The sequence below is a fragment of the Arachis hypogaea genome, chromosome 14, assembly GCF_003086295.3.
Source record: "Arachis hypogaea cultivar Tifrunner chromosome 14, arahy.Tifrunner.gnm2.J5K5, whole genome shotgun sequence".
NCBI lineage: Eukaryota > Viridiplantae > Streptophyta > Magnoliopsida > Fabales > Fabaceae > Arachis > Arachis hypogaea.
In genome coordinates this window covers 140,653,379-140,665,033 of record NC_092049.1, presented here as the reverse complement: position 1 = coordinate 140,665,033, position 11,655 = coordinate 140,653,379, and the positions used below count along the sequence as shown (strand labels likewise).

The following is an 11,655-nucleotide window of genomic DNA, read 5'->3' as shown; positions in this document are numbered from 1 at the left end:
TCCAATAAAACATCATATACCTCCATAATCATATTATACACCAACAATTACTCCATATCAAAATTAAAAAACTCTTTATATACCCATAAATTTACAAAGATGAAAACTAGGTGCATGCACCTGAGTTTCCACATAACAATTTGGGGTTAATGCTTTATAAGTTTATCTAATAATCCCTTGTGTTCAGAAGCGGATTCAAATCCCGTGTTGTACCAACGCAGAAACCCTAACAAAAGAACAAAGCTGAAGAGTGATCGATCATGGAGGAGAAGAAGCAGAAGAGCATTAACGACATCCTTCCTCTTGACCTGATTCAAAGAATCTTACTGAGGATTCCGGTCAAACATCTCGGCCGCCTCAAGTGCGTTTCGAAGCTTTGGCACTCTCTCATTTCCGATCCAGACTTTGCCGAATCGCATCTTCACCTCTCTCTTGCATCCACCCATGCGTGCATCTACAAAAAAAACTCCACGGAAGCTTACCTTGTTCATCTTGAAGAAGCATTCAACGACAAAAATTATAAAGTAAGAGAGGTATCTTTCCCTTTCAAGAAGCCGCCACCTTCTGAATTTCGTTTGATGGGATCCTGCAGAGGGTTTGTTCTCTTACACCAAGAGCCACACTTTTTTGTAGTATGGAACCCACTCACCGGATTCAGCAAAAGAGTATCTTACTCTTGGTTAGATATTGTTCATCGTACTAAGGGCAGGTACTTTAGATTTTCCGGTAATGCGATGCTGTATGGATTTGGTTACGATGCGACACTGGATGACTACTTAGTTGTTATAGCTTGGAAGGATAGTAACTGCCAACTCTTAGATTGCTTCTCCTTGAAAACCAATTCATGGATTAATCTTGATGCTGTAGTCCCCAAACCATTGGGTCTTATGGAGTGGCGATCTCGTGGGTTGTTCTTGAATGGCTCTATTCATTGGTTGTCTTACTATCTTGAAAACCATCACAGTGATGGTCTTCTTGTATTTGATCTGAAGGAAAGAAGTTTCTCAAAGATATCTTTGCCTGAACAACTCAAAATGCGTGATGCTGCCACATTTGTCATACTAGGAGGGTGCCTAGCCTTGTGTTCTCAGGACTATGTTGGATGTAAAACACACATATGGGTGATGAAAGAATACAAAGTGCACTCATCTTGGACTTTGTATGTGATTCCTTGTTTAGAGTTTGAGCCTATATGCTTATCCAATGATAGTGACGTTGTTGCAGTAATATACAGAGCATTAAAGTTTGCCAAATATAATATCAGAGAAGAGCTGCTCCAACGTTTTAGATGTCCTCATTTTCGACTGCAGGCTTACAACTGGACATGGTGCACTGTATATACAGAGAGTCTCTTGCCGTTCCCTAGTAATAGTAAGCATAAGGATAAGAAGAAGAAGAAGAATGCTATTTAACTATTCTGCTATGCTTTGCGCCACATTATTCCTGCTAGTTTTTAAACTTTGTGATTAATGTAGAAGTACTGAGCAAGATGCATTGTGCATCAAGTTGCATTCAGATCTGAGTTTTGACTATCCATGGTGAAACTTGATTTATCAAGTGCTTGGGGAATCATTAATCACTGCCTTGCTTTCTAGAGTCTAGTCTTGTGGTGAGGTTTTAGGTTTTAGCTCTTTTTCATTTCTAAAGCTGTGACATTTTACTATGAAAATCTTATACATGCTTCGTTGTTTTTGCTGATTGCTATAGATAAATATACTTTTCTCATTAATTTGATTGTATACTTTCAGCTACCGTGTTAGCTTTGGCAACGCCACAAATATTTTTTAGCTGATGTGTATCCTTATAATGTTAGGCACATCAGAATGAAATCAAACACATAAGATCTTTATTTTCTTTTAAGTCACCAAAAAAAAAAAACACATAAGATCTATCCTAATGTCATACAAGTAATCAATATGTGACTGATGAAATCGTTAGTCAAAAAAGCATTGGTAATTAACCAAGAATTGATGTAGAGACTGAGTTGCTTACTTGAACTTGGTGTTACGAAAGGGCAACTACATATCCTAATTTATAACTGAAGAAATAAAGAAGAAAAACTGGCAATGAAACTGGACATGCCAGCAGAGTTTCATAACAAACACTTGGTGAAAGCGAAATGTGTATGCGTATTACAAATACATTGAATTTTTCTCAAACTCCCCTGTTTAGTAAAGCAACTCTCAAAGACTCAAATACATCAAACACATTATTATTATTATTGATTATTGACCCTCACCCACCAAGTAGCAACAAATTTCAGTGTAAGGCTTCAAAGGAGCTGACACTTGAAACAACACATAAGCATATAGTGACATGGCGTTTACACTTCTTGACCTGTCTTCTTCTTCGAAACCAAGAAATTGTTTTTCTTCGTTGAAACAAAAAAATTGTTCTTGATCAGATTGCTACATAGTCAGTTACTAAGGATTTTTATTTTATATCCTTACTTTAACTTAATACATTTAAACTAATATGTAAAAGAAACTACCAATCTAGGACAGATAGATCAGACTAAAGAAGCTAGCAATATTTCAGAATTTACTTAATGCATAAAGTCAAAACAGTATTGAATAGAAATAAAGCAACATTAAAATGCTACAAAAGAATTATATACAACAGCTAATTAAGAAATCCACTGGATATTATTTACTATAATAGTGATTGTAGTAAATTGTTAACACAATTTATCCTATTAAAAAGCAAATTATGTTTACTATATTACATCACATCAGAGTACCGTATATTAGAAAATGGGTCAAATTGAACAGTTAAAAAAAGAAGTGGATAAAGAAGCTAAAGTATGTTGTATGCTAATTTGGATGAATTTATTTGTATTAAAAAAAGAAGCAATATATGGATGCTTTTCTTGTTCAGTCAAAATCAATATCAACAATTCAACATTATCGTTGATATAGTCAAGGACCACAACTGTTCTGAAAGTTCAAACCAGTTGCAGTCTTTGATGATCAGATGTTGGAGAGATGACATTGCACCTTTCTCTAGTATCCATTCTTTGACACCCATCCCTTTCAAATGAAACACTTCAAGATTTGGGAAGCTTTTAGCGGCAAGGCTAAGAGAGTTTTCACTTAACATCCCTCGTGAGGTTACTTTGAGAACACGGAGGCTGGTAAGTTCTCCAAGATTGTTCAAGAAACTGTAGCTAAAGTTAAGCTCATCAAGATCATACTACATCGTTAGATTGGATCAGGATGATCCTCTTTTGGACAGTCCACACCCGGATTGAGTCTCAAGTATCTTAAATGGATGCACATACTCATATCCTTGTGTATAAGCTTTTGCAATTTTCATGGTTGTGTTACAAATTTTTGTATTCTAAACTATGTTGTGGACACTATAACAGTCTTGTATCTCTGTTTCTTTCCCCTGTTTCTCTAGGCGGCTCTATAACAAAAAAAACTACATTTTTAATAGAATAGACACCAAAAAATATGGTTGTTTAATAGCTAAAGATTAGGTAAAGAATGTTGTAATGTTAGAATAATCATATCTGCCTCATATTTTTTTTATAGAATTATTTTTAATTTTATATAATAAAAACTACTCCTACCCAATTATAAGAAAAAAAATTAATTTTATACTATTCGGTATAATGAGCATTATTTTTTGTGCTTTATAATGGATTAAGCATCAAATTATACAAATTTTAAGATGTTTTATTTTATCAATTATATAAACAAAATATACATTTTTTTTTAATCTTACTCATTATTAACTCGATTGATTCTAAGTATTTACAAGCAAATTTTTGCAAACTCAAAAAGAAAAATAAAAACTCTAAACGTTATATCGCACAAAATTAATGGTTAATTACTTTGTACGGCAAACTACAAAAATTTATTATGAAGAATGTAATAAAGCTTAAGGCAGATTTTTTACACACAAAATATAGTGAAGACAATTTAAGCTACTCACTTTATATTTGTATACAAAATATAAATATATTTTTTAATTTATCTTTAATATATATTTTATATTTTAATATTTATTTTATACAAATAAATAATTTAAAATTAGAGGCTAATTTGTCACTTTTATATTCTTATAAACCAATCTTTTTATTATTGCCCATAAATTTATAAAATAATAATTTGGGGTTTAATACTTTTTAGTTTCTAAGTTTATCAAATAATCCTTTGTGTTCAGAAGCAGATTGAAATCTCCTTTTGTACAAAGGAAGAAAGCCTAAACAAGAGAATAAAGTTGGGCTCATTTTTTTTGTTACGAAAATCTCATTTTTGTTGTGTATGATTATAGGTTTTTAGACTGTTATATTAATGTGTGGGACAGTTTTTACTCAGTTTTAGTGTGAAGAATTCGGATTATATAAATTCTTTGTATGAAAAAGTGATGATTAAATCGGAGAGTCCAATTTGTATTTTTAAATTTTTTTATTTTTAAAAATAAAAATTAGAGAATCTAATTTTAAGATTAAAAATTTGTTTATTTTCTAACCGTTCAATTTGTGATTGCTTGTTTAAAAAAATAAAACAATACAAAAAAATCGGAGGCACCAATTTATGTAACCGATACCAAGGTAAAACACTTCTCTTCTCGCACCATCCTGTGATACACGTCTCTCTCTCACACGAAAAAAGAATTTGCGACAAAGCTGAAGAGTGATCGATCATGGAGGAGAAGAAGCAGAAGAGCATCAATGAAATCCTCCCTGTAGAGCTGATTCAGAGAATCCTACTGAGGATTCCGGTCAAACATCTTGGCCGCCTCAAGTGCGTTTCGAAACTTTGGTACTCTCTCATTTCCGATCCAGACTTTGCGGAATCGCATCTTCACCTCTCTCTCGCACCCACTCATGCGTGCCTAAAATACTCCACGGAAGCTTACGTTATTCACCTAGAAGAAGTATTTAATGGCGACAATTACGAAGTAAAAGAGGTATCTTTCCCTTTCGAGAAGAAGCCACCTTCTGGGTTTGGTGTCGTGGGGTCCTGCAGAGGGTTTGTTCTCTTTTGCCGACGGCCAAATCTTTTTGTAGTATGGAACCCAGTCACTGGATTCAGCCAAAGAATATCTTGCTCTTGTATCGTTCATGATAGTAAGGGGAGGTCCGTTAAGTTTCCTGGTGATTCGAATCTGTATGGATTTGGTCATGACGCGTCACGGGATGATTACTTAGTTGTTGTAGGTTGGCTAGATGGTGGCAACTGCCAACACTTATATTGCTTCTCCTTGACAACCAATTCATGGATTAATATTGATGTTGCACTCCTCAAACCATTGGGTAGTATATGGTGCCGATCTCGTGGGTTGTTCTTGAATGGCTCTATTCATTGGTTGTTTTCCTCTCTTGAAGGTGAAGGTCTTCTTATATTTGATTTGAAGGAAAGAAGCTTTTCAAAAATATCTTTGCCTGAACAACTCATAAGGCGTCGTAATCACAGATTTGTCATACTAGGAGGGTGCCTAGCCTTCTATTCTCATGACTATTTTGAACATAAAACAGACATATGGGTGATGAAAGAATACAAAGTGCAGTCATCTTGGACTTTGTATGCGATTCCTGGTTTAAATTTTGATCCTCTATGCTTATCCAATGGTAGTGACATTATTGGAGTAGATCCTTTGCCGGCATCTATTCCGGTTGGATCATTAAAGCTTGTCAAATATAATATCAGAGAAGAGCTGCTCCAGCATTTTACATGTCCTCCTCGTCTTCAACACTATGCTTACTACTATGGAAGTTGCACTTATACAAAGAGTCTCTTGGTGCTCCCTAGTAATAGTAAGCATAAGGATAAGAAGAAGAATGTTATTTAACTATTCTACTATGCTTTGCACTAGATTATCCCTGCTAGTTTTTAAACTTTGCGATTAATGTAGAAGTAATGAGCAGATGCATTGTGCATCAAGTTGCATTCAGATCTCAGTTTTGACTATCCATGGTGAAACCTGATTTATCAAGTGCTTCGGGAATCATTAATCACTGTCTTGCTTTCTAGAGTCTAGTCTTGTGGCGAGGTTTTAGGGTTTAGCTCTTTTTTATTTCTAAAGTTGTGACCTTTAACATGAAAAGCTTATACATGCTTTGTTATTGTGATGACTGCTATAGATAAATCTACTTTTCTCATTAATTTGATTGTATACTTTCAGTTATTGTGAGCTCCACTTTAACATCGTCAATTTTTATGTATCCTCTACAATATTGGTTTTTAAATGTAATAACTTTATTATGCGTTAAGACTTAAGAGTGTGCAATGAGGGATTGAGTATTGTGTATTTAGGACTTAATTATCTGTACATAAAGTATAAAAAATTGACTGTCTTTATTATATAGGCTTTTACATATTTTAGAATTGTGTTACAAATTTTACATTGTAAACTATGTTGTGGACACTAATACTAGTTGTGTCTCTGTTTCTTTCCTCTTTTTTTCTAGCCCTCTATCTAAGTATCATAACAAAAAATACTAATTAACTTGCTAGCTCCTGTTTTCTCTTCATTTGATTGTTTAATAGCTAAAGATGAGGTAATGAATACTTTAATGTTACGGGGAACAAACATATTCAGTCTACTGCCTCAGAGGCATTTCCTTTTGGGATTTATAGTAGATTAAGCATCAAGTAAACTTGGCTATGCAAAACTTAAGATGATTTATTTTGTCAATTACATGTACAGAATATACATTTTTCTTGGTAATCTTACTTGCTGTTAGCACGGTTGGTTTTAGGTAGTTGTCTAGTAAATTATGCCAAACCCAGACAGAAAAAAATTATAGACGATGAGAACTGTTATATATTGGTATATCACACACAAATTAATGCTTAATCACCTTGTATGCCACACCACAAATATTTGTAATGTAATATAGCTTCTTAAGGTAATTTTTTGCATACAAAATGCAGGAACACACAAGACAACTTAAAAAATGAGAAAATAAATGTATCGTTGTTCAGAAATTAATTACAAAATTGTTTATTCAAATTTTTTTATTTGATAGATTTATTATAGTATAAACATTTTGATGTGAATTGCAAGACATTTTGTAGAAGATAAAAGTAGAAAATATTGAATAAATAATTAGAATGTGAAAGTGGAAAATATTTTGAATAAAAAGGTTTAAAAGAGTGATATATTAATGAACTAAAAGGAATTTTGAATTAATTTTGTTGAATCTTCAGTTGAAGTATTTTTAAAGTTTAAATAGGATAAATAACATAAACAAACTAAATAACCTCCAATATTACAATAATGTCCTAAAGCAAAATAGTTTACATGCATGTCCTGAACTATCTGATTATAATTTTTTAGTAATAAATTGAATTAATTGGATTCGATTGACTATATATGTGTTGGTCAGTAGTAAATTGAATTAACTTAAAAATTGTAAATCAAATTTAATTGATTTAATTTATATACAATCATTCAAGATATGATACAAACTATTTTGTTGTAGGACATTGGTATAATATTAGAGGCCATTTAATTTATTTATGTTATTTATCCTTTAAAATTCTTAGAAAAACTAAACTTTCTATTTTCTCCTCCTTGAGTGGCGCAGACATTTCTTTCTCTTATACATCTTGGTATATGACCCTCTTGTTAGGAGAATTTTATATTGATTCATTTACTCAATTATCTTGTTGGCTAGCTTAAGATATAGGATTCAAACCAATCATAACATGAAAAGAGTTGCATATTTTGATGCAAGAGTAGGGCATTTTATTTGTGGGTTTAAGAGCTATATATGAGATAGTGAATTCATAAATGTTATAGAAAAACAACATTTCAGTATATGAGGATTGAACATTGAAGAGGTAAAATTGCCCCTGCCTTTGACAGAAAACTTCAAAGAACCTGATGCATATATATCTCACCTTGCTTATACATGCCACTCACTGTTGAGAAAATGCATGTTCAAGAGTTGTCCCCTTTAATTTTGTCTTGTCTTGCATGAAGAAACTGTCGTTTTTGCTTATGATTTTTCACTTCAAAGTACTCAAATCTTCCTAAATCAGTTTGGTATTTTTTTTTCTTTTTTACTTTACTTTTCTTTTCTAAGTACTATTTTATCTTCAGTGGTTATCAAATCTAACTTTATTATTTTATACACTTTCAAAAAAAAAATGCTTTACCATTTTATACAACTACAAACTAAATCCAAAAATACTATATATAATTTTTAAAAAAAATAAATTAAACTTTTTTTATTAATTTAAAAAAATTACTTTTTGTTTTTCAATAACCAATCCAAAATTGACCCTTCCCTTCCCTTAGTTTTATGTATTCAAAGCAATTTCAAGTCCCTATATGAATTGTGAAAATCTCGGCAATCCAAGCATGGATAAGAAGCAGCAGCTGAAGCACACAGGGAACAAACCAAAAGAGCAATCGGCCATGGAAAAGAAGAAGAATGACAAGAGCAAGAGCATTCACGACATCCTCCCTCTTGAGCTGATTCACAGAATTCTACTGCGGGTGCCGATCAGACATCTCGCTCGCCTCAGGTGCGTTTCGAAGATGTGGTGCTCTCTAATTTCTGATCGTGACTTTGCGGAATTTCATTTTCACCACTCTCCCGCTGCCACCAACGCATGCTTCTTCATAGAAAACCCCACTATGGCTTACTTGGTTTACTTAGACGACAATTATGCATCACAAAAAGAGGTGCGTCCCCCTTTCAAGAAGAAACCACCTTATGATTTTGCGGTCTTGGGATCCTGCAGAGGCTTTATTCTCTTGGATCGACACCCACATTTTCTTATGGTATGGAACCCACTTACTGGATTCAGCAAAAGAATATCCTATTCTCATATTGTTCCTTGCCGTAAGTACCGTGACTACTTTAGGCTTACCTACAGTGCGCGTCTGCATGGATTTGGTTATGATGCATCACAGGATGATTACTTACTTCTTGTAGCTTGGAGCGATTGCGGAGGACGATATCATTTGGATTGCTTTTCCTTGAGAACCAATTCATGGATTAATCTTGATGTTGCACTTCCCAAACCCTTGGGTGTTTTTGACAGTTTTTCTTGTGGGTTGTTCTTGAACGGTGCTATTCATTGGCTGCCTTTCTCTCTTACAGCTGACAGGGATGCTATTCTTATATTTGATGTGAAGGAGAGGACTTTCTCAAGGATATCTGGGCCGAAACAACCTGTAATGAGTGCATGCTCCTATCCAAGACTCGCCCTACTAGGAGGCTGCCTAGCCTTGTATTATAGCAATAAAGATAACTGTAACACTAACATATGGGTGATGAAAGAATATAAAGTGCACTCATCTTGGACTCTCTATCAAATTCCTTACAAATTCTTTCGGCCATTGTGCTTATCTAGTAATGGTGATATTATTGGAAGAGGTTATACTTCGGATTATAAAGTAGGGTACTTCATTTATAATGTCAGAGAAGACCTGCTCAAGCATTTTAAAAATCTTCGTTGTCCACTTCCCATCCATCAAGCCGATACTATGTATACAGAGAGTCTCTTGCCACTCCTGAGTGACATTAAGGATAAGGATAACAAGAAGAAGGAGGAAAACTGTATGTAAACTATTCTCCTATGCTTTGCACCAATCTATTCCTGTTAGTTTTCATTGCATTGTGATTAATAAAAATGTAATGAGCAATATGCATTTTGCATCAAGTTCCAATCAAATGTGACTTTTGTATATGGATGGTGAAATTTGAATTTATCAATGCTTAGGGGAATCACTGATCACTGTCTTGGTTCCTAAAGTCTGGTCTTGTGGTGAGGGGTTTTAACTTTTAAGTTATTTCTTTTAAGTTATTGTAAATAAAGTGTAGAATTGACAAGTGAGTTGGAAGAAGCATGTAGAGAATTTTATTTTATTTTGCTTTTACTTTAGAGTATGATTTCCTTTCCAACTATGAATGTCAAAAACTGAAACATTTGAAAGTGCAAATAGAGTTTCTTCTAGTTAAATTCAATGTTTTTTATTAAATATTATACTAAAATCTCTTAGATTATCTGCTTTATCTTTATTCATATCAGTATGAGATTTAACATATAAACCAATTGTTAATTTTTCAGTTCAGTTTGGTCTTTAGTAGTAAGTATTTCATTATTTTCTTTGTTGGGATTACAGTTGGGATATTTGTATTTGCCACTTAAATTCTTCATTGTTCATATGGCATGTGCTCGTAAGTCTTTTTTTTGTGGTAGGTTAATTAATTGAATCACGTTAAGTTTTCTATTTTCTCCTTATTTTTTGTTGTATCTGGTAATGAAACCCTGTAGCATGTTGATACAATTGCTATATTGATGTAACTTTTATATTTTTATGTATGTCTTTCAATTTGATTTTATTCAGGTACTTCCTAGTTTTAGGATTAGCTTTTAGATATATTTTTAAACTGAGGTGTGGAGACTAAGAACAGTCCTGTGTTCTTTACTCTTCTTTGCCCTGTTTTTTTTAGACTTCTATAAAAATATCATAGCAAATGAAGACTTAACTTGCTAGCTTCCTTTTTCTTGTAACCCCCTTCTGAATGTGTAACAGAAGATGGAAGTTATTGTACTCTGAAATTAATAGGGAAAAAAAAGGGATGGCTGAGATTCATGAGCAGAGATAGATACAAATAAATGTTTAAGACCAAAATGTTAAATATGCCTTTCTTAATAGCAAGGATAATTTTATATTTGATGATTCTTCAATTTTCTTGTTGGCCGTTTAAGATTATATGGATCAAGAGCATGGAGCTATCATTGTTAATTTGTTATATCTAGTTTAAGGGCTTCATATTATGATGAAAAAGTCAAGCATGTTATTCTGGTGTTGAAGAGTTAGAGATGAGGTGATGAATGCTGAAATGTTCCAGAAAAATAATATCTCGGCCTATGCCGTTAAGTGCTTAATTTACACTTTATTGGCTTGTTTAATTTAACATGTGTTTTATCTTCACCTTTCTTCCACAGAAAGCGACTAACAGAATTTTGTGGTGAACCTAGAGCACAGTTCCATCCATGTATAAGTGCTCAATGAATACGTTTTTGCTTGTTTTGTTTATTTATTATGGATATTCCTTCATTTCACTTTGAAACTGTTATGGCAGTGTCCAGAAAAAGCTACCCATATAAAAAAAGATCATGCTTTAATCCACACTATTTAATACTTTGTCCAAAGTGCAACATGGAGGAATCCTTTGAAACAGGTCTATTTTATATGTTTGAGAGTTTAGATTAATGAAGAGTAAACGATTTTGATGACCTAATACTTTTTTTATGGTAGGTTAATTAATTGAATCACGTTAAGTTTTCTATTTTCACCTTATTTTTTGTTGTATCTGGTAATGAAACCCTGTAGCATGTTGATACAATTGCTATATTGATGTAACTTTTATATTTTTATGTATTTCAATTTGATTTTATTCAGGTACTTCCTAGTTTTAGGATTAGCTTTTAGATATATTTTTAAACTGAGCTGTGGAGACTAAGAACAGTCCTGTGTTCTTTACTCTTCTTTGCCCTGTTTTTTTTTTAGACTTCTATAAAATATTATAGCAAATGAAGACTTAACTTGCTAGCTTCCTTTTCTTGTAACCCCTTCTGATGTGTAACAGAAGATGAAGTTATTGTACTCTGAAATTAATAGGGAAAAAAAAGGGATGGCTGAGATTCATGAGCAGAATTAGATACAAATAAATCT

At 33.1% G+C, this 11,655-nt stretch overlaps 3 protein-coding genes across 3 annotated transcripts; all 3 read left to right on the top strand.

Annotated features, from left to right (window-relative positions):
- Window positions 1-260: 260 nt before the first annotated feature.
- Window positions 261-1,412, top strand: LOC112795444 (F-box protein CPR1-like). Its single transcript, XM_025837373.1, has one exon. It carries the CDS (start codon window positions 261-263, stop codon window positions 1,410-1,412), a length of 1,152 nt encoding a protein of 383 aa, XP_025693158.1.
- Window positions 1,413-4,521: 3,109 nt separating this feature from the next.
- On the top strand, window positions 4,522-6,181 carry LOC140178389 (F-box/kelch-repeat protein At3g06240-like). The gene has a single exon (XM_072215284.1). It carries the CDS (start codon window positions 4,654-4,656, stop codon window positions 5,800-5,802), a length of 1,149 nt encoding a protein of 382 aa, XP_072071385.1. The 5' UTR covers window positions 4,522-4,653; the 3' UTR covers window positions 5,803-6,181.
- A 2,111-nt stretch (window positions 6,182-8,292) lies between these two features.
- Window positions 8,293-9,537, top strand: LOC112795442 (F-box/kelch-repeat protein At3g23880-like). Its single transcript, XM_025837371.1, has one exon. It carries the CDS (start codon window positions 8,293-8,295, stop codon window positions 9,535-9,537), a length of 1,245 nt encoding a protein of 414 aa, XP_025693156.1.
- Window positions 9,538-11,655: the final 2,118 nt, after the last annotated feature.